At 35.6% G+C, this 23055-nt stretch overlaps 2 protein-coding genes across 3 annotated transcripts; one reads left to right on the top strand and one right to left on the bottom strand.

Annotated features, from left to right (window-relative positions):
- Positions 1-92: 92 nt before the first annotated feature.
- LOC132635589 (U-box domain-containing protein 52-like) lies at positions 93-6330 on the bottom strand. Its single transcript, XM_060352034.1, has 10 exons — positions 5789-6330; positions 4288-4388; positions 4017-4138; positions 3377-3582; positions 3222-3297; positions 2710-3001; positions 2356-2457; positions 1858-2286; positions 512-1322; positions 93-420 (listed from the first exon to the last, which is right to left on the bottom strand). Exons 1-9 carry the CDS (start codon positions 5979-5981, stop codon positions 549-551), a joined length of 2295 nt encoding a protein of 764 aa, XP_060208017.1. The 5' UTR covers positions 5982-6330; the 3' UTR covers positions 93-420; positions 512-548.
- A 596-nt stretch (positions 6331-6926) lies between these two features.
- Positions 6927-20419, top strand: LOC132635588 (mitochondrial import inner membrane translocase subunit PAM16 like 1-like). 2 transcript variants are annotated; one of them, XM_060352032.1, is made up of 6 exons: positions 6927-7039; positions 7770-8050; positions 8961-9014; positions 19351-19438; positions 19869-19999; positions 20084-20419. In XM_060352032.1, exons 3-6 carry the CDS (start codon positions 9012-9014, stop codon positions 20225-20227), a joined length of 366 nt encoding a protein of 121 aa, XP_060208015.1. In that variant the 5' UTR covers positions 6927-7039; positions 7770-8050; positions 8961-9011; the 3' UTR covers positions 20228-20419. The 2 variants fall into 2 exon arrangements, with proteins under 2 accessions (XP_060208015.1, XP_060208016.1); XM_060352033.1 differs by lacking the exon at positions 7770-8050 and having other exon boundaries at positions 6955-7039.
- Positions 20420-23055: the final 2636 nt, after the last annotated feature.

Genomic DNA, 23055 nt, shown 5'->3' with positions numbered 1-23055 from the left:
ATAAGGATAATTTAATCAAATCCCACTTACGATTATCGTTTTTAGATACAGACAAAAATGACCGGAGGGAATAGATGATTTAGACAAGAAAGGGACCAAAACTGCACGGTTGGATTTATTAACAACCAATGTGTAAAGTTGAACGATACCCGAGACAAAATCAAAATAAAGTAATAAATTCAGGACCAAAAATGCTATTTTCTATATTATATAAGGATGGAAATGTACAATCCCTTGTTTTACTATAAAATCAGTTTAACTTTTTCTCTCCTTCTTTTTAGTTCTTTCCCTGAGAACTTTAGAACTATTCTCTGCTTTCCGTATACCTCCGCGCTACTCTATGAGGAGATTGTGGCTTCATGATGTGCTCCTCGAGCTCTCGAAGCCATATTACATCTTGTTTATGTAGCTTAAGTTTTCCTGCATAAATTATTGTGAAAAAAACTGTCAGGAACAAATTATTTCCAATATAGCAGAATATGTGAATCTAATATATCCGCAAAAGTCATACCGCTACTAACAGTCGTCGAATATCTAATGTTGTTAATCTATTCGTGTTGACTTGCTTGGGAGATGGAAGCTTGGCTATGATTTGTTGAGTAGCCTGAATTATAGAAGCCTGATTGGCATGGATTTTCTTCACCAAGTGTTCTCAATCTCTCTAATTCTGGCATAATAATCTTGCTGAGATCCGGTCTATCTTTCCTTCTTAGCTCGGAACATTTCAGGGATAACTTAGCAAGGCTCAAAGCATCATCAAGGGGCCAATCAGGAACAGATTTATCGAGCATGTCGTTGAAGGTGCCTTTCTCAATTGCCCTCTCAACATGGTGAGTCAAACCCATTGGTGGCTTGGCTGTTAGTATCTGCAAGAATATGATACCTAAAGAGTACACATCAGATTTTATACCAAGCATGCCTGTTTGCTGATATTCAGGGTCAATATAGCAGAAAGTCCCAGCGGTTGATGTCATTCTATACTGAGTGACAGTATCTGCCACTGATGGAGGGACAAGCCGAGCCAAACCAACATCACTAATCTTACTCACTAAGTTGCGATCCAATAGAATATTTGCAGGTTTTAGATCACGGTGCACTATTGGTTCTGGTTTGCTCTGGTGTAAGAAAAGCAGTCCAGCACCTATTTCAGCAGCAATTCTAAATCTATGCTGCCAAGAGAGTGGTGGAGTATTTCCTCTCTGGAATAGAAGGTCTTCTAAGCTTCCATTGGACATAAACTCATATATTAAGCACCCATACTCGGGACATGCTCCTAGAAGAAGCACCATATTAGGATGTCGTATGCAGCTCAATACTTCAACCTGCAATGAAAGAAGAGGGTGTGTGAGATTAGGGGCTACATATGAAGTTCTATTATAAATGGGACGATAGAACTCTTATGTCCTTATTACCTACTTGGTGTATTTTAAGTTACATTAGGATACATCGGTTCTTAGTTCTACCTTTACGATGCAAACGATGCATCTTTTTCTCGTTTGCAGACTGCAATTATTGACAAGTAATGGATGCTAACTATATTATTGGTGTGATCCGGTGTCATCAACGTACCAATAAATCCATTCATCTTGTTTTAATTGAACTATTTTCACTTTACTTCAGTTGCCTGTTGCATCGTTTATCTGTTGACAGTTATATTTTACAGATCGAATAATCAATCAATTCACTATACCTCAATTCCAAACGAAAGTGTGGAGACTGTTGCATTAAATGTGTAAATTTCAGTATAGCTTTAATGGGCTCTAGTAAGAAATCATTAACATTTTGACATCAGGGAACACTATTCTTCTTCTTAAGTACACATCTCCAAGAATAAATAAGTATTATTGATTTTTATACCTCTTGCTGAAACTGTTGTCTTCCATGAGCTGCATCAGGGCGAAGGACCTTAACTGCAACATGTGTGTGGTCCATGTAACACTTATACACTGGTCCATAACCTCCTTCTCCAATTTTATTAGATTGATCAAAGAAGTTGGTTGCAGTTTCAATCTCCTCGATCGAATACCTTCTATACCTGAAATCTGAATTTGAAAGTTTATTTAGTACCTTATTCCTCTCTTCTGCTTCTCTCAGAGCTTTCATTTCTGCATTAATTCTCTTCTGAGATTCTAGTTCAGCAAGCCTCTGAGCTGCTTCGGCATGCTCAAGGGCTGCCCTAGATTTTGCCTTTTCCTTCTCTGCAAGTGCTAATGCAGCTTCCTCTGAAAATCTTGCCTCTTCTATTCTTCTTTGTTCTTCCGCTTTCCAGCGCTGGAGTTCCATCGCCTACAATGGAGAACATGTTAGGTCATTGATGCAATCACGAAGGTGCACAGCAGGTTGGAAATTTCGTACCTTTTGTTGTGCTGTGAGTGCTTCCTTGCAAGCTGTACTATACATTTCCATTGTTTGCTTGAGCTCTAGCTTCAACCTTCTCATTTCTGCTGCTACATCATCCTTTAAATGAAAGGAAATACCTTTATAAAGACCACTTAGAAGCTTAAGTGGAACATGTGAAGAGTTTCAGTTCTTCCAAAATGACTTGTAGGCCTAATTTTGTGTGTGGCCTAATTTTGTGGGCATGTTATAACCTCGTATATTTGGAATAACAATTATGCTTAAATGGATAATGGAAGATAATGTGTAAATTTTATATCTTAGTATCTACAGTTTCCAAAAGTTCAAAATTAGTAATATTTAATGGCCTACCGGTGTCGAGGAGAATGATGCTCTATCACCCTCCATGGACAGATATGACAACTCTGATGGCATGATGTCCAAGGATCTGCGTCCCATGGGTATGGATTCAAAATTTTGCCCCTCAAAATCAGAGAAACCTGATAGCCGGGGTGGGGTTGCTCCACTATCATAGTTGTCAGCAAATGAAGGAAACATATTGTCAATACTTGGCCTACCAGAACTGACAAATGATATGTCAGTATCTGGCTGAGAGATCTCATACGGTTTGCCATTTGGGCCTTTCCTATGAGTGAAAGGAGACCTGTTTAGACCAATGATATACAACTTAGGCCTCGGAATGAGAAATTATGCAACATTGTATGGCCAGTAAGTATGATAATTCAGAGTTTCAAATTGTCCTATCTAACGAGTAACAGCTACATAAGCGCCTATTGCTCATTGCCCTTTACTAAGCAGTTGGTTATTGTTATTAAAACATGATATGTTTTGAGTAGGAAGTGAGTGAAGATAATTTGACTTACTTCATGTTGAGTGTATCACTGTGAAGGTTGGACATGGGTATGTCAGATATAGGCTTCGGAATCCCAGAAAGTGAACCTATTCGAAACATATCAGAATTAACTTTGCAGTATGAAATGAACTGAATCGAAGAGTTTGCTTCTAGTGTTTTGCATACCTCTGGGAGGAGGGTTCGAATCCTCAATTGTATTAGATTTGATGTTACCCTGTTGCATGAACTGGTGACGTAGTGGGTGGATAAATGGTGCGAGGCGAGCAGCAGATTTTGTAGATGAAATCTTTCCAGTTTTGGAGATGATATACACAGTGCAGAAATCGGGAATCCCTTTTAACACGTTTGCAGGAATATCTTTGACTTTAAATCTTCTGTGCAGAAAGGCTACTGCGATTAGACCATCTGAAGATAATATTTTTTTCCAAATATAACGCATAACTAAAACAAGCTCCGTATCAGAATATGTGATTAATATTGCTCCTCAATGAAGCTCAACAGACATGACCTAACACAAATATATAAATGCAGATGCAAATATTCACTTTTCTTCTTCACAAACTTCCGATATAGCTTTGGAATCAAATTTGCTGTATTCTTATGCACTGCTTCTGTACATTCCAATGGTTCGGTGACAAATATAGCTTCAAGTTAATTGAAACTATGATTGTCCAAATAATACAAGTTACTATTCCAGGTAATTGTCTCCATTCAAGAGATACATCATATCTATTGCTCCCTCTGTCCCAATGTTTTTGGTCCCTTTACAACAAGTACAAATCTCGATCCATTGAAAGAGTCATACCTGAGAAGGCCACCTTTTGCTGCTGCACCAAGAATTAGTACCTCTATTGCTGTTCGATTAACATACTCAATGATTGCTTTGACCACATCGGCATCCTCTAGCACAACATCATGACATTGAATCTGTTATTTATTCATGCGAAGAATAGATATTAGAAACGTTGAGGAAATCACTATGAAAATAAACAATTTTAAATGCCAAAGCTTGATTCTCGAACTGTGTTTACGGATACATCACGAATTCGTTTGAAGTTTCGAGATTGAATACTAACATCTTTACGTGTACAAAATACTCGGAAAGGAAGAAAGAGTTCCTTCAACTGCGGCTCCAATTCCGTTCCTGATCCATCATTGCTAGCATCCTGGTTTGATTCTGATAAGTAAAAGTACATGAGTTACTCCTTGATACTGTCTCAGAAAATAAACTCCAAGAAAAATAATCCTCACTTTTCCGTTCACCACTTTTTGATTGGAATTCTGAGAAGATCCCAAGATGCAAAAAGGAATCATTTTTCATTCTGTTAAGAGGCAGACTGAAATACTCTGGACTTTATACATGAAATATAGCATTGCATTTTAGGATAACACTAGTAGGCAGAATTCGTCTGGATGAAAACCAGTGGCACATTGCTTAAAAATCTTAAATTTGAAGAAAGAAGTTGAGATAGCATTGATATAATCGAAAGTCTTTTGCAAGAATCAAAACACATACAGGTCTAAGAATGTTTTTTCTAACTCGAAACACCAGATAATCATGCTTAATGGGAGGGACGGATAGAAATGACATAAGCATAGATTAAATTAACAGAAAGTGCAAATTCTTGCGGTGGGAGAGAGAGTTGTAACTTCACAGATGTAAAATACAGAAATTAGCCCTTTCTGCACAGAACTTGCAACGAGATGCCAATCTGGCTGGATCACGGGCAAATAAGTAGCTCGTTTGAAGAATATAATAATTAGACAGTTATGATATTAGGAAAATTCAATAAATACTTCGGCTAAACTACATGTTAATTCTTCTTTGTTATGGGTCCAACTGCATCAGCCATCTTTGGCAGTGTTTTAGCTCGAACCAACAGGCAACAACAATGGTGTTCAACCAAGACATGCCTTGTAACAACGTATCATACTTATGATTTCATTTTCCTTCAGCGCATATACTCTAATATCTCTATCTCACGTGGTAGATTAAATAGAAACTACTCGACAACATAGATGTGTCATAAACCACTCAAATATAAGGGAGTGCAAAATTGAGAGGATTCTAGCTAGTAAAAGTATGAAGGCGAAAAACCAACCAAGCGAACCAACCCACATTATTCCAATACAATTTTAAAAGTAAGCATGTCTTGCAAGTGTTTGAAGGAAGCTTTTTTCTTGGCTATACACAAGTTTGTCTTGTCATAGATAAAGGAATATGGTAATTAAGAACAATTCTTCTCTTCGTAAAAATTCTCTAAGTGGCAATATTTGTACAATTTTCGAGCAAAGATCTAACCGCCATCAATAACATTGTCAATCCACTCCAAAAGTCATTCCTACAACATTTATTCAAGACCTCATGATCCCAAGAGTTCATATATTCATTAGTTTCCACAAATTTGGTCAATTTATTCAGGACATCATGTGAGACCAAGAATCCCCATTCCACTTCATATATCCATATAAATGTTCAAAAAATATGGTTGATCCAAAAAATCATACAGATTAATCAACATATAAACACCCACACAGGCATGCGCGCGTAAACAGAAACATGATACAGAAACTTACTGCTGCTCCCAGAAAAAGGCGAGCCGGATGCTTTAACTTTGACATGGATCAAAATAATAGTCTGACCCCTGGCAAGAAGATTATCAATAGCCCATTTCAAAGCAATTTGGCTTCCTCTATCTTTGTCTATGGCCACAGCTATCAATTTATTCAATGGAGGTCCATGACTCATTGCTGTTGGTGGAGGCCACATTTCTATTTCTCAATTCTTTATCTTCTCTTTTCCATGTGTTTCAATCAAACAGATTCAATTCCAAATTGATCTTCCAATTTTATTAGTCTCGTGGTTCAAATTCAAGAATGAAAATAAGTTACTCTTCTAGTCCTAGTAGCTTCTCACCTTTTTTAGATTCTTGAAAATTTTGAGCAAAAAAGAAAATACTGAAAATATTCAAAAGGAGAGAAATTTAGCCCAGTTTGATGTGTTTGTTAAAAGTTTACCAAAAGAATGAAGATGATTTTGAGTGTAGTTAGAATATTAAGGGAGCTCCATGTTTGGCGGGTGTTTTGTTGTTACACCTATGCTTGACAAATTTGTTACCACGAGGTCTTACCAGTTGAGAACGAGGGGTACTATGTCACTTGTCTTAAAAGTACCCCTTTTGCTTATGAAAAAGATTTTTTATTTAATCATTTGACATAAGAAGAAATACTCCTTTAATATAGAAATTGGGTGAAAATCATTTATACTCCCCAATTTTACTTTAAAAATTAAACTCCCCTTAACTTTGAACAACAGATATTCTCCCCCTTTATCCTAATTGACTTTTTAAAATGCCTACCTTATCCTTTTTAAAATGCCTACCTTATCCTTACATTATTAACTTTTGTTTTCTTTTTTTAATTTATGTAACAATTTCTTATAAAAAAAATTAATATTATCTTCTAGAAGAAGTAAAAAGTAAGAAATACTAATTGTGTATGTAAGTTAACAATGTTCTATAATAGAATAAATTAGCAGAATAAACAAAAAAAATAATTTTATTAAAAATAATCCAAACCTGCTCCAAGAATGGAAAAATAAACTATTTCTACCAACACAAATTGGAAAAAAAAAAAAAAAAAAAAAACAGAAGCCTTCGTTTTCCCTTGTGCCTAAGGCGAATCAAGAAAAGTGTCACACCCAAAAATCATTTGAATCCCTATATTTCTTCCAACCCCACAAAATTTTATTTCTTGTGCTGACGTTTTTTGGGGTGCCTTGCAGTTTATCATTATCTTATTTCGTATTTCGCCTTTTGCTGTCAAAAGGTACGGTTTCCAATTTTCGTCACTTAGCTCATCTCTTTAAATTTCAACTTCTTACAGAATTAACTTACTACCTGAAAATTTTACATTTATCTGAATTGTTTAATCTTTATCTTATCTCTGTTGAAAAAGTGTTTTCTTTTTCTTTTGTCTTTTCCTTGATATGCTTCGATAATTGATTTTCAATTGTTTGAAAAGTGTTAAGCTTTTGGATATGATCACAACTTAGGTATACATGTGATTATTTTTATTGTTTTTGGCATTTTCTGGCTTGTTCAAAGAGATTGTGGAGTTAGCTTTTTTTCATCTTTCGTTTTGTATGTAAATCTCTCAATTTGTTTAATGAAGATCTTCAAGGAATGGCTGATTACAGCCAGAAGAAGTGTACTGGAATAGGAAGTATTCTAAGTGAGTGTAAAATGTCTACAATCAAGGGATAGCCATTTCTATGTAACATTTTCAAGTGATAATGGTGGAATTTTATTGTATTAACAAGGTAATAAGCTATTGAAAGTAAATACATAGAGGCTGGGCTATAGGAAAGTACTGCATAAATTGTACTTGGGCAACTTCCCAGTATTGTGCTTTCTAATACAATATCCCAAACTCTTGGATAGTCATAATAAGTATGTTAATAAGCGTCGCTTTGGTCGAGTGGTTAAGGCGTGTGCCTGCTAAGTACATGGGGTTTTCTTGATCAAAAATAAAAATGTTTTAAACACTGGCCGTACAGTTACCAGATAAACTGAACAAGGCTGGATGATATTGGTCAAGAGGCATATTCTCCAAGAAGCCGATTACATTTTTACGACCAACATTATTTTGGACATACTGACATGAAAAGTTGCAAAGCCAGAAAAAGATGAAATCTGAAATCGACCAGAGTCCCTACTAATTCAGCTTTACAATCCTACCGATGACAAGAAGCTGGAATGACAAAGGATGTGGGTGTTATCTTGGCATGCTAACCTAGCCCAAGAAGCACATACAAGTGTCAATATTGCCCCTTATTTGGTAGAGTGACTGGATTTACTTTTGCATTTCTACATCAAAATTTATCTCTCAGTTCACAGCAGTGTTTCTGCTTCTTCAGTGAAAGAATGGGATTATGTCCGTTGATATACCATCGCCTGTTGAAATTACCTAATATCACTTTTTGTTGCAAGGAATTCTTATCGAAGTTGTATACCTTACAAATGATGAACTATTCTGCATCAGAAAATTATGCAGAGAGTAGAAAGGTTTTTTTGGTAGTAATATGTATCATGGATGCTCTACTTTCCACATTTTGAGCTCTGCTTTTTTTGTTTTTTGTTAATTGAAAATCTAACTGATGTGACAATGCTTCACCAAGGAAGTAATTCTGTTTAATACATCAAAAGTCTAAACAAAATAACATTTCTTGTGAGGGTAGTGATTTTGTCTTAGATAAAACTTAAAGAAGAAGTCACTGATATTTGATAACAGTGATTAGGTAGAAGAATTTGGATTAGAAGGGAGAGGGGGGACAAGGGAGTGGAAGAGAATGCATGCTTTGCATTCTTTTTTTATTTTTTTTATTTTTCCCCCATGTAAAAAAAAAAAAAAAAAAAAGGAATACAAAGCGTGGAAGACTCATGAAGGAATCATTTCTTTAGTTGGCTGATACTTTTAGTCTGATGTGGGTTATTTGTTTCATCTGGAGGATGATTCATATTGTTGCTTTCTTCAAACTCATAGATGCTCAAATAAGCATTTTAATCTTTGACTAGCCATATAGAAAAAAACAAAAAATATTTAACCTTTGATGCTTGGATTTTAGCTTCTTTTTGAATTTTTAACTATTTATGGTAACTGGTCTTATGGGGGACTTTATATTATGTATACAAGTAGCTTTTGATTTTTGAATCTAATTGATCCACTCTGGTGTTTTGTCTTTTCTTAGGTTACTCATATTCAAAGCTTGCCTGGTTGGGTTCATATCATAATTTGAGCAATGGTATGTTTGTGCTTTTATTTTTTTTGTTCTCGATGCAATATTCTTCCAGATATGCTTGCCAATCCCATTTTACTTTGACTTTGAGTTTCATCAGTTTGCTTGTTTATAGAAGTCCTTAAAAGTGGTAAGGTTAGGATTTGTTTTAGCTCTTCGCCAAAACCAAATTGATACACTGTTTGATTATGGAGATGGGACTAAACCTTAGGATATATAGGAGAAAGAAAGTTAGAAAGTATTGATTATGTTGGTACTCAAAATGGTAGGTATCACCTTCGTGCTTAATGAAATATGTCCTCAATGGAGATAGCTTGTAGAGATGACTCCCCCTTTTTTTCGCGATAAGTTTGTACAGATGATTCCTTATGTCCTATAATTTCCCTTCTGAAAGATATAAATGTGAATGTTATAAAATAAGAACAAAAGAAGCTCTAGCTGTAGGGGCATGATCATCAAAGTTAAACTAAATTACTTTTTTCAATTGATTACCGAGGTAGTGATCATACTTTAGTTCTAAGAATTTAAACTAAAAAAATAATAATTCAACAGCTATTTATAAGAATTGTCGAACATCTGTATTGAAATGTATAATCTCATATGAATCGGTAATAGGAAAACAATTGATCAGATTACTTATCATCAAAACGACCTCTTTCTCTAAGTTAGAGTTCTTCCAATATATTTAAAAAAAAAAAAAAAAAAGGGTTACAAGTTTCTTAGAGGTGATTGAAGATTTTTTTTTTTTTTTTGTATAAGTGGAGATTGAAGATTTTGAAAGTTTTTGTTGCATATCTATTACATTTCTTCCTGTAGTGGAAGGCTCTAAACTGGTTTAGAATAGAGTGGGTTATGTTAAGTATATTAAAGGAAGCATTGCATAGCTGGAGTTTCAAAAGAAGAAAGAGAACTCAAGGCATAGGATGTAGTCCCATTAGCTCTTATGGGAGTGCGGACGGAGAGGTATAAAGGGCTTTTGATAGGGTAAAGAAAGATTTTGTACATGTGAGAAGTAGTCTTGTGTCTCTAGTTTCTTTTTGGTGCACCTATGAGGTTCTTGTATGTATCGATGATTGGGTGACTTTGGAAGAGAACGTATTTTGTTGTAGATTTCTCTACTCCTTGGGTATACTACTTGTATATGAGGACTCCCCAACACTATAAAATTATTTACCACATGAAGTAGAGTATAAGTTCTATGCACTGACGGTGTAAAAAGGCATTTACAACAGTCATGTCACATTAAGTAATTACAAGTAAATTTCTTTATGAGCATCAATTCGTAATCTGGTTAAAATTGTAACTAACCTGCTATCACAGGTTAACATTCAATGATAGTGCATTAATTTGGTGGGACTCTTTTTTTTTTTTTTTTGGTAAAGTAATAAAATTCATTAGTAAAACATCAAGAAGATGCAAGGTTACAGATGGGAAAAGCTGACAGGCTTGGCAAAACCTGTAGAACAATCTAAAGATGTCCTATCTCTACTGAACTAGAGAAAAGGAGCTGATAAAATCTAGAAAGTTACCCACATTGTTTACAGGGGCAAAAAAATGCCAACTAAAAAGACTAACTAAACACCTAGACTTTAGAGAGCAAATAGGAGTTGAGATTCCTTCAAAGCATCTGTTGTTTCTCTCCTTCCATAGGGTCCAAAAAATTACTGCTGGGATCATTCTCCAAATTCTTTTAATGGATTTGTCAACTCTCCAGAGTATCCAGCTAGCATATGCATCTTTGATGTTGAAGGGCATTACCCATTGTAGACCAAGCATAGAGTAGAAGAAAAACCAGAGGCTAGCTGCTGCAGGGCAGTGCAAAAATAGATGGTTGACACTTTCATTGGTCTGCTTGCACATGGTACACATGTTAACAACTATTACACCTCTCCTTCTAAGATTGTCTTGTGTTAGGCATGCTTCCTTCAGTGCAGTCCAAGTGAAGCAAGTAACTCTGAGAGGCTGTCTGGTTCTCCATACAAGCTTCCAAGGCCAAACCTCTAAAAGGCTATTTTGAGAGCACCAGTTGTTGTAACATTCCTTCACAGTGAAAATCTTTTCCTTAGAATTGCCCCAGAGTATTCTGTCCTGAAAATCTGCCACCAAAGTACTTTGTCCCAAACTTTCTAATAGAGAAAGAAAATCATCAACTTCCCAATCCTGTAAGTTTCTCCTTAAAATTGGTGTCCAACAGTTGTTAACTCTATATTGAGCTAATGTTGCTTCTTTGTTAGAAGCTATCAGAAATAGTGAGGGAAATAAATCTTTTACTAAAGTGTCCCCAAGCCATTTGTCCTGCCAAAATCTGATCTTGAGCCCATTTCCAGCCTTGAATGAGACAGCCTGGAAGAATTCCTCTTGGAGACTACTGATGTGTTTCCATACTCCAACACCATGTGGTTCATTGCTTTTCTTTGCAGTCCAGTGGTCTTGAATACCATATTTAGCTTTGATGATTTCCTTCCAGTACCCTGTCTCATTTTGACCATATCTCCAAAGCCACTTCATGAGTAGGCTGTTGTTATGAAACTTAAGATTTCTAATCCCCAGCCCCCCTTGGCCTTTGGGTTGAATAACTGATTGCCATTTGACCAAAGAGAATTTATAAGTAACACTGTTACCTTCCCATAGAAATTTCCTTCTAAGCCTGTCAATTTGCTTTAGAACTGAGGTTGGCATAGGGAAGAGTGACATAAAGTAAGTGGGAATGCTGTCTAGGACACTTTTGATGAGGGTGAGCCTGCCACCCAATGAGAGATATTGCATCTTCCAAGTGGCTAGTCTTTTCTCCATTCTTTCAATGACCCCACTCCATATCCCAGATGATTTGAATTTAGCACCCAAAGGAAGTCCCAAATAGGTGGTGGGAAAGGAGCCTGTTTTGCAGCTAAGAATATCAGCAAGAGCTTCTAGGTTGGTCACTTCATTCACTGGATATATAGTGCTCTTACGCATGTTGATATGAAGTCCAGAGATGGCCTCAAAGATCATGAGGGTAGTGTTGAGATTAGAGACCTGCTGACAATCAGCTCCACAAAATATAAGGGTGTCATCTGCATAGAGTAGATGAGAGACTGAGACTGAGGTGGAAGGATTTCTGCCCACTTGGAACCCTTGAATCCACTGAAGTTCTTTGGCCTTTGCTAACAGCTGAGATAATCCTTCCATCGCAATGATAAAGAGGAAAGGGGACAATGGATCCCCCTGCCTGAGTCCCTTTTGAGAAGAGAAAAACCCAACTGGACTTCTGTTCACCAGAATTGAAAACTTCACTGTCGAAATACAGAAATAAATCCACCTTATCCACCTTTCCCCGAAACCCATTTGCTTCAAAATGTTGACTAAATAAGCCCAGTTAAGCTGATCAAAAGCTTTCTCAATATCTAATTTGCATAGGATCCCAGTCTCACCACTTTTAATTTTCCAGTCTAGCACTTCATTGGCAATCATAGATGCATCAGTGATCTGTCTATTCTTCAGAAAAGCACTCTGCTGTCCAGAAACTAAGGAATCCACCACTTTTCCGAGCCTCTTAGCTAAAATTTTGGCCAGCAATTTGTAGACACTGCCTATAAGACTTATAGGCCTATAATCTCTAAGCTCTGCGGCCCCTTTCTTCTTTGGGATAAGAGCAATGAAAGAGGCATTGCATGATCTCACCATTTGGCAGTTCTGATGAAAGAAATTAAAAGCTGCTAGCAGGTCTGCTTTGATGAAGTTCCATGATTTTTGAAAGAAAGCCATAGTGAAACCATCAGGGCCTGGAGCTTTGTCAGGGGCACAAGTCATGAGAGCTTCTAAAATCTCCATTTCGGTGAAAGGAAGTTCAAGGTCCTCTTTATCCACTGTGTTGAGACTTGACAGACCTTCAAAGACAGCTGAGGGTCTCCAAGATTCAGTTTCTTTGTAAATTTATTGATAGTACTCCAGAATACCATCCTTGATCCTTCCTTTGTCTTCAATTACTTCATCCCCTATTTTGAGTCTGTCAATGGTATTGCCCTTTCTATGAGAGTTGGTCATTCTTTGGAAAAACTTTGTATTCTTATCCCCCTCTTTCAACCATAAACATCTTGATTTTTGTCTCCATGAGATCTCTTCAGCGGTTGCTATTTGTTGAATTTCAAGTTTGAGATTCAATGTCTGACCTTTCTCTTCTGTAGAGAGAGCTCTGAGCTCAGCTAACTGGTCCAGCTTCCAAAGTTCTTTGAGTGCCTTGTTCCTTTGAGTCTTGATTGTTCCATAGACCTCCCTATTCCATTTAGTAATGTCTTTCTTGAGATTCCTTAGTTTCTGCATTAGCACAAAGTCTGGGGTGCCTAATACAGTGTAAGAAATCCACCATCCTTCTATCATGTCCATGAAACCCTCAGCTTGAAGCCACATGTTTTCAAATTTGAAATAAGAAGGTCTGGTCTCCCAATCTCCACTTTCCAGGATAATTGGTTTATGATCAGAAAAAACTCTAGGCAAGGGGTACTGTTTGATAGTATTGAACATCTCGCTCCATTCTGTTGAGATAAGGAACCTGTCAATTCTAGAGGCTTGGAGAGACTCCTCCCCTCTTGACCAGGTAAATTGTGCTCCCTGAAGTGGAGGGTCAATCAAATCCAGGTCTAGAATAGTGTTGGAGAAGCCCAGCATCGCCCTTGATCTTCTAACGCAGTTTAATCTTTCCCCCACAAATCTGCACACATTGAAATCCCCTCCTATGACCCATAGGTCAGACCACAATCCCCTGATAGATGCTAACTCGAGCCAAAGATCCTCCCTTTCTGGATTGGTATGAGGGCCATAAACACTAGTAAAAACCCATTTGAAATCCTCAGCAAGACTTTTGAATCTACATGATAAAGAAAAGGCTCCTGCTTCAAAATCAACACATTTCCAAGCTCTTTTGTCCCACATTATTAATATCCCACCTTTGGTACCAATTGCTTTGACTTCTGCCCAAGAGATCCATCTGTTTTCCCAAATTTGCCTGATTAGAGATGGATTCCATGTCTCTATTTTGGTTTCCTGCAGGCAAATAATATTAACTCCCCACTTGTGAATAAGAGATTTCAAAGTGCTTCTCTTGTCTTTATTGTTGAGACCCTGCACATTCCAGCTGAGTGTTTTGACTCTCATCTGGAATGAGCCTTGTGAGACCTGCCCCTCTCTTTCTTCCCACTCCCGTCCTGGAGACCCCAATCCAATCTTTTAAGTTCAGTAACTGCTTTGCTTTTCCCTTTCTTTAATTCTCCTGTTTTATTTTTTTGCTCAAGAATCTGCACTTTCCTTTTTTCCTCCATTCTCAGAATAATTCCCAGAAGTTCGTGTTCAAACCCAGCAACATTTACCCCCAACACTTTGCAAGCCTTCATCATTGTCAACTTCGTCCATTTTGAGGTTTCCACCACATCAGGGATATCAACAGTTTGAATTTGTGGATCATGCCAAGGCAAAGGAAGAAAACTGTTGTAGGACTGAGATGAGATACCAGAGTCAGATTCATTTGAAACGGACAGTGCTGAGAATATCGGTTTGGGTATATGTGGGTCCATCGAGTGCCCTGCGTAAACCGCTTCATCATCTGCTTCAGGCTCGGACAGTGTCCCCTCCATGAGTTCTAAATCCCTGAGACTAGAAGCTTGAATTTCTAGTTCAAAAGGATCAAAAGAGAATGAAGCTCTGAAGCAGCATGGGTCCAGCTTTGGTACAGATGATCTCCACACTTGCTTCTTTTTGTGTTGCTTGAAGTGTTTGCTTGTAAGTGGGCCTTTAGTGTAGTAACCGTTGTTCAAAGCTAATGAAGTTCTCCCTTTGTAGTGTTTCTTACTACCCTGACTATTAGAAGAGAATAAGGCCGGCCCATTTGTGTTTAAATCCTTCGAATTCCTTCTTTTCTCCACAGGTTCTTCCACACGTGTGTCACGTGAATCATTAATGGTATTAGCACATGGAGCTGAGAGAGAATTTGATCCCATCTTATTACCAACCTCGGGCAAACCAGTTGAAGGACCAGCATGTAAAGAAAAAGACCGGATTTCCTTAATTATTGGCAATTCGAAGATCCTATCATCAAATTCAAAATTCAAACTTGCCGGAAACTTCATAGCTGATTTTTTGACGCAGATGCGAGCCCAGATCAGGTGGGTTCTGTTCTTCGTATCTTCATCAACACCGACATAACCCCCGCAACGAGCCCCTATATGTTCAAAAGTATCCATTGACCAAGCATTTAGAGGGATTCCAAAAACTTTCAACCATATGTTTTCCGAGCAGTTACCAGATTGCAATGAGAAAATGTCATGCGACCACCAAGATAAAGAAAGATGTCTTCCGTTCCAGAACCAATTCCCTGCCTTTACCCTTATTGCCTCTTGCCTGGAAGGAAGCTCAAAGAGGAACTGATTGTGGTCTAAAGGTATGACTTTGATGCCAGCAGTAACTCTCCATCTACTAATGAACCATTTCTGAATAGTTTCGGGATTGGGACTGTGATGAAATGGATCATTGAAGGTGCCAACCAAGCTTCTGTGCAAAGGATGTTTTCCATTCAATTCTCCTTTGTTGGTTCCTTGACTTATATCTGGCCATCTGTCAATGCTAGCAGCTGCACGATAAGATTTTGTCAATGGGGGAGGAGGAAGCAGTGGCTCTGCTTCGCTGAATTCTTTCAGAAATTGAAGGATTTTCTTCGCAATATCTGACCATCCACTGTTGAGGCTGATCTCAGGGATTATCACTGCTGCTTTAGATGAACCATGCCAAACCTCTATGCGAACAAATCTACCATAAACATTGAAATTTTGGTAAACTCTAAAAAGATTGTGTTGTTGTTTTCTACCCCACCTTCTATATAGTCGACCAGTGCCTTTTGATGCTTGAATAAGCGCTTCGCACACCCATCTCAGGTTCTGAATATCCATATTGATCTTGCTTGTATATCTCTTGCCCCTTTCTATTAATGAAAACCAGTTATAATATTTATCCCCTGTATTCCTGAGTTCAAAGGATTTATCCCCACTGATGAAAAAAAGGTGTGAGCCCTGCATGTTTCTAATGAAAGTCACTGAAACTGAAGGAGTTTTATGTTGATTGATGTGGTCGCCGTCACTGTCAGATGTCACCGGTGATTCTGCCGGCAGCAACTCAGGTCGCCGGAGTTTTGTTTTTTTTTTTTTTTTTCTCCGGCACTGACAGGTCGCCGGAAAATTTATCCGGCACTGTCAGAGGTCGCTGATGTCGACAGAGGGTAGATCTGAAAAGATTTGGAGGAGAGAGAAAGCAAAAGAACTAGAAAAAGCTGTAGATGGAGGCTATGGAGGAGAGAGAGAAAAAGTTGTAGATGGAGGCTATGGAGGAGAGAGAGAGCTGGAGTCATGCTGGAGTGAGGGCTGTGATGGTGGTCTGAGGAGAGAGAATCAGATCTGGATCTATTTTGCTTACCTGGGAATCTGTGTCTGGGAGCATTTTTTTAGAAAGAGAAAATTTATATTAGATTCCCCAAGAAAGTTGGTGGGACTCTATTATACGCTTTCTTTTGGTCAATGAATATCATGTGTAGATCTTTCCTTCTCGCCCTAAAAATTTCCATTTATCTTCTTAGTAAGAATATAATTTTTTTTTCATTGATCCTCTTAGCAAAATATAGTTTCTTCTTTAGATTTCTCAGACATAAATCCAGACCTGTTCTATATTGTTAGTATAATGTCCTCAAGTTAATGTTCTATTACTTTTTTACAGAACTTCATTTATGACTCATATTGTTTTCTGTTACGATAGTTTACACAACTTTGAATATCTCTTTATTCTTATATATTGGAATTAAGGTACTTCTTCTCCATTCCACTCCTTAGTATAGAATTAACTAGCACCTCTTCGAGACACTTTCAAACCTTATAGAGATACCATCTTGACGCCAGGGTGTTTGTAACTTACATGTTTTCCATTGGACACTTTACTTTTATAGACTTCATTCTTTGAGTGTAGCTAAACTTTTTATCCTCATCTCTCCTTGATCTCGTTATCTCTTGTCAAAACTTGCTGGGAATTATCTATAGTACACTTATCCTAATTTAATATTTACCCCTCTTCTAGTACCCGAGGGTGTGGTCTAATGGTCAATTAAGTGGGTTGAGAAATATGAGGTCTCAGGTTTGATTCCCAGCGGAGGCAAAAAACACTAAGTGATTTCTTCCCATCTGTCCACCCTTATTTGATAGAGCGACCCAGCACCTGTGCTGGTGGGAGGTAGCAGGTACCCCGTGGAATTTGTCTAGGTGCGTGCAAGCTGGTCCGGACACCACAGTTATCCAAAAAAAACACATTTGCCCCTCCTCTCTCAGCATGCCAATTTATGATTTCTTTTGCCCCTCCTCACATCCTAGCTTTTGGTACAGGCAATTTAGGGCTTCACCATAGCAAAGGACATTAATTGACGCAAAAAAAAAAAAAAAAAAAATCTATGATCTTTCTTTTTTTTTCCTTATCAATACTTTTTGCTGAACAAACATCACACTGTAAATAATTTTTGTTCAGTTTTTTGACTGTGTAAGCTCTTTAGGAAGCTTCTAGCAGGATCATTGTTTCAGGAGCTAATCTTTCCTCTCTTTTTTTTTCTTTTTTTTTTTTCTTTTTTTTGCGACAGCTTGCAATTTCAGCATCTACTGGATGCAATTATTAATGAAATTTTACTTTAATGTATCCAAAAAGGAATCTATCATCTTTTTTATCGCTGATGTCCTTTTTGCAGTTCTTCATTCATTACTTTGTCAAGTCACTAGCAATATAGACGATCTTCAATTGCTTGTACATTTACTAGAAATTATGAGCATTTCATTTCTTAATTGGAGAGCGGTCCACTGTGCTTCCAGCTAGACAAGTATCAGCCTGCCTTCTAATTGTTGATGTTATCCTGGTTTGTCAATGTAAAAATGATGATAATTTGATAGACTAGCAGTCTCTTCTTTGTTTTGCTCTAATTCCTTTCTCGCTAAGGCCCTCACTTGATGCTTAAGCTGTTAAGAGTTAGATTAGTTATTGTTATGTAGATTATCTCAAGCAGAATATAAAGAGTTGTGAATCTATAGGTTTAATATCTCATATATGTATATCTTTTTTGTGATCATCTAACAATTAATGTTCAAATATTTTATATTAATGATTTTGTAAAAAATCCTTTAGATTACTCATTGTTGTAGAAAATGCCTCTTTTGAGGTACAAACATATTTATTGTTTATTAGTTTATGGTATATAATTGTTTTAAATGGGTTAAAAGAATCATGGGTGGCCATAACAATGCAGTTAACAACTATATATCTAGAAAAATGAACAGTTATTAATTCGTGTAACTGAGAGTTCACTGTATGTTCTCTTGTGCTTACTGTTTATTTCCTTCATGCATGAACTCTTTGCTCATGCTCAGTGATGTTGTGCTGATTGACACGAACTGTATTTGGGACACATGATAATTGATAAACACTGTTTTCCAATTTTTCCGATCATCTTAAATGTAAGCTTTCTACATGTAATTAATAGGCCCATTTCTTCCTCTAGATACCAGTCTGACTGACTTTTAAAAAGAATTGTAGAGGGGTATATATAATTACGCACTATCTTGAATACTACTGTAAATTTGTAGTGCTTGTCTTCAGATCTCAATCCTCAGCAAGGATTGTCTATTTCTGTAAATTTTTCTGCAGCATCACTATGTGGCAAAGTTCTAGATAGGTAGAAGAATCTTCTAAATACTTGCATGTGGAATGACTTCCACTCAGTGCCATAGGATGCTGCACTTGTGCATTTCTTTGATAACATAATTAAGCAGGCGATCCATTTACCATGATGAATTTAGTACTTGCCTTTTGAATTGGTCAGTCAATCCTTTTTAGGGTAGTCACTTTTTAAATCTGCTGTAGCCAATGTGATTGAGGCAGTGAAAAATGATTATTTAGTCTGAGATCTAGTTTTTACTTGTAAGCTCAATATATTTTGGGAAGTATTTGCCCCCTATGTGCTTTTTGCTCCTTTTTTTATCTTTTGCCATTTTAAGTTAGGCTTTCTCTTTACTCAGCTGGGCTGCACTGGCAACCCTATTTGATGGCCAAGTAAAATAGTTTAGTGACTAACCATGTGACCTCTTCTCTACCCCCCTAAAAAAAGTAAAATCATAAAATTGGTCCTCTTTTTACCATGGTTCTTATCATAGAAAAAGTGGATATTTCAGGCCATAGCTCACATTATTTCACTGTTCATTTGATGTCGTTTTCTATCCTTTCAAGTGCATTCTCCTGATCCATGCACTTACTTGAAATGATGTCTCATTTCGGCAATTATACAATGTTCTTGAGGCAGGCTGCAAGAATTCTTGCTAATTTAATAGTAATGGGTTCTTCTATATTGGCAAGGGCTTTTGTTCAAGCATATCGTCAGGCATTGGCCAGTAAGTATCTTCTGAATTCATGTTCTCCCTATTTTAAAATTGACTTTATATGCAATTAATTTGAGTCGTTCTGTTCTGCATCATAAGCATTTCAAGACTGTTGCACTATCGTGTTCATTAGATACGAGATTAATGTAATTCCCAAGGAATGCCGTGAATTGTAGAATCAACTGTTTCGGCAATAACTATTTGCTACAGATATAACTAACAAAATCTGCACTTCAAAGAACTGTTAATCAATGTGAAAAATAACATGGTTGAGTTGATATTGGACCCCCCCCCCCCCAGAAAAAAAAAAAAAAAAAAGCCCATCCCTACCTCAAGGAATGAAACGTGGAAAGATCCGATATTCTGACTTGAGCTGTTGGGGTGTTTGGTTTGCTATATGTTGCTTCCATGCACGTATGTACTTACTGCTTCCTGATGGCAGATGCCTCGAAAAATGGTGTTGCTCAAGAGGCAGTGCAGAATATTAAAAGAGCTAGTAAAACCATGACAGAAGCAGAGGCAAGGCAGATTCTTGGTGTCACTGAGAATTCATCATGGGAAGAAATTGTGCAGGTTCGCTTAATGTTTGTCATTATCTTGCAACTCTGCTTTTGTCTTCAATATACCATAATAAGTTGCGTATCGTTTTTCTTGCAGAAGTATGACAACTTGTTTGAGCGAAATGCTAAAAATGGGAGTTTTTACCTTCAGTCAAAAGTACATAGAGCTAAAGAGTGTCTGGAAGCAGTTTACCAACCTAAAGAACCAGAACAAAATAAGAAAACTTTTTCTGATGATTAGTGTATATCTTTGCTGCTAATGATTTACCTAGTTAGTTCCAAGGGTCTTTGTCAAATATTTATTTTGGGTGATAGTAGCTTGAGGTTCCTGTTCAAGATCCTTAATGAAATTAAATGTGGTGACTGTTGTGTTAGAGACATCACAAAATTGTAGAATACATATGTGATAATAAAGGGATCATAATTCGGCTAACGGGGAAAAGAACATTTTTGCCCATCATTTTAGAGTCCGGAGCCAAAATGGCATATTTTTACAGCAATTAGACCAAAATAGGCTGTCTTTTTTTTTTTATACCCAAATGGGTATTTCGTTGATCATTCAACGAAATACCCCAGTTACTGTTCATAGCAGCAACTCTTTTTTTTTTTTTTTTAATTTTTTTTTTTGCATTTCGTGGAACAATCCACGAAATAGCTTTTTTTTTTTTTTTTTTTTTTAATTTCGTGAAAAAAATGATTTTTTTTTACATGACACAATCCACGAAATAGATATTTTTTTATTTTATTTCGTGAATAAAAAAAGAAATAGGAAATTATAATTTTTTTTTTGTTTTTGCATTTCGTGTATTAAAAAACGAAATAGGATAAATTTTTTTCTAATTTCGTTCGTATAAAAAGGAAATTGGAAAATATATATATATATATATATATATATATATATATATATATATATATATATATATATATATATATATATATATATATATTATTTCGTGTATTAATGAATGAAATTGATTTGTTTTTTTATTTTTTTTTTGCATTTCGTAATCTAATGAATGAAATAGGTTTATTTTTTTTTTGTATTTAGTGAATAAAAAAACGAAATAGAAAATTATATATATATATATATATATATATATATATATTTTGCATTTCGTGTATTAAAAAACGAAATAGGAAAATAATTTTATTTTCATTTCGTTTATATAAAAATGAAATAGGAATATATATATATATTTCGTGGATTGTTCCACGAAATGCAAAATAAAAAAAAAACAGTTTTATTTATATTAACGAAACTGTTTTATTTTTTAATTTAAAACTGTTTTTTTTATTTTTTATTTTGCATTTCGTGGAACAATCCACGAAATATAAAAAAAAAATAGTTTTTTTTATATATTTTTGAAATTGATCTTATATATATATATATATATATATATATATTCCAAATTGATTAAAAGCCATTTTTTAATTTTTTTAAAATATATTTTTCAAAAAACTTAGTGTTTAACTGTAAGGTTATTTTAGTCAACTTTATATATCGAGAAAATTAGTCAGCTTTATTTTCAAAAATTGAAACCGCAGAAGTGAAATTGACATTCACAGATACATTATCCCTAGATTTTTACGTTGAAATCTATTGCGTATCATCATCTTATAAGTAAATAAAACTGAAAATTTCATGCCAATTTAGGGAAAAATTGAAATTGAATGTGATAAAAGGCGTTTTTTTAAAAATCGGCTCGGCCAAACCGCCTTGCGGCAGTTTGTGTGCATAGATCTCGGAAAAATACCCAAAATCAAAAAAAAAATCGCGTAAATCGGACGTCCGAGCGCAAAGTTATGACCATCTAAAGTTTGACGACTTTACAACTAGTTTTTCTCCCTATATTTTTTAGAATTATATTTATATTTAAAATAAAGTTATGTCTTGACTTTACAACTATTTTTTTTTCGTTTATTAAAAAACGAAATAAGATTTTTTTTTATTTCGTGAATATATAAATGTTTTTATAAATGAAACACAAACATATATATATATTCATCCTATTTCATTGGTACATGAATGAAATATATATATTCCTATTTTTTATTTTCGTATTTCGTTTTTTAATACACGAAATGCAAAAACAAAAAAAAAAAATTATAATTTCCTATTTCTTTTTTTATTCACGAAATAAAATAAGAAAAAACATCTATTTCGTGGATTGTGTCATGATATGTAAAAAAAAATCATTTTTTTCACGAAATTAAAAAAAAAAAAAAAAAAAAAAAAAAAAAAAAAAAGCTATTTCGTGGATTGTTCCACGAAATGCAAAAAAAAAATTAGAAAAAAAACTATTTCGTGGAACAATCCACGAAATAGCAAAAAAAAAAAAAAAAAAAAAAAAAGAGTTGCTGCTATGAACAGTAACTGGGGTATTTCATCAACGAAATACCCATTTGGGTATAAAAAAAAAAAGACAGCCTATTTTGGTCTAATTGCTGTACAAATATGCCATTTTGGCTCCGGACTCGTATATGTTTGACCTTTCGAATTATTTATCTAGTCGTTATCTTTGTGATTTAATCTTAAATGTCAGTAACACTTTTTTTTGTTTCTCATCATGTATCCGGTATTCCCTTTTTAAGGAGAAAGCTTTCCTAGTAGATTTTTTTGTCATTTTTAATATTGGAACCTTAGATTTTCAATTAAAATTTATTACACTACAACCATTTATTAGTACTTGTATTTGCAAATGTGTTAGTCTCTTTGATATGTCAGTTAACTTTATATTTTCAAACTGAGGTGAATCCAAAATTTAAAATTTATGAATTCAGGTGTCTAGCCCTTTAAAATTATTGAGTTCTGGATGTATAATTTGTACATATTAAATAGATTTTCTAAGACATATAGGTTGTTGAACACGTACCGAAATGGTTCATCCACACCCGTTTTGGGAACCAAATTCAGTAATTTCCAACAATTTTTATGTTTCGTTATATAGGCACAATTGAGTTATTCTTTCCATTACAAAAAATTAACTTTATGACTTTGGTGCAACCAACTAATAGTTGGATGACTATATATTCGTGAAATGATGATTGATATGTGTGCTCTTGATCTTG

The sequence above is a fragment of the Lycium barbarum genome, chromosome 4 (assembly GCF_019175385.1).
Source record: "Lycium barbarum isolate Lr01 chromosome 4, ASM1917538v2, whole genome shotgun sequence".
Taxonomy (NCBI): domain Eukaryota; kingdom Viridiplantae; phylum Streptophyta; class Magnoliopsida; order Solanales; family Solanaceae; genus Lycium; species Lycium barbarum.
Note: the sequence above shows the minus strand (reverse complement) of the source record. Positions and strands in the feature narration are given on the sequence as shown.

Coding starts and splice junctions, on each gene's coding strand:
- LOC132635589 (XM_060352034.1), bottom strand. CDS start 5,981: ATGTGGCCTCCACCAACAGCAATGAGTCATGGACCTCCATTGAATAAA. Junction 4,139..4,287: donor TATTTTGTACACGTAAAGAT/GTTAGTATTCAA, acceptor AATAAATAACAG/ATTCAATGTCATGATGTTGT. Junction 1,323..1,857: donor GACAACAGTTTCAGCAAGAG/GTATAAAAATCA, acceptor CTTTCATTGCAG/GTTGAAGTATTGAGCTGCAT.
- LOC132635588 (XM_060352032.1), top strand. Junction 19,439..19,868: donor ATATCGTCAGGCATTGGCCA/GTAAGTATCTTC, acceptor TCCTGATGGCAG/ATGCCTCGAAAAATGGTGTT. Junction 20,000..20,083: donor CATGGGAAGAAATTGTGCAG/GTTCGCTTAATG, acceptor TTTTTCTTGCAG/AAGTATGACAACTTGTTTGA.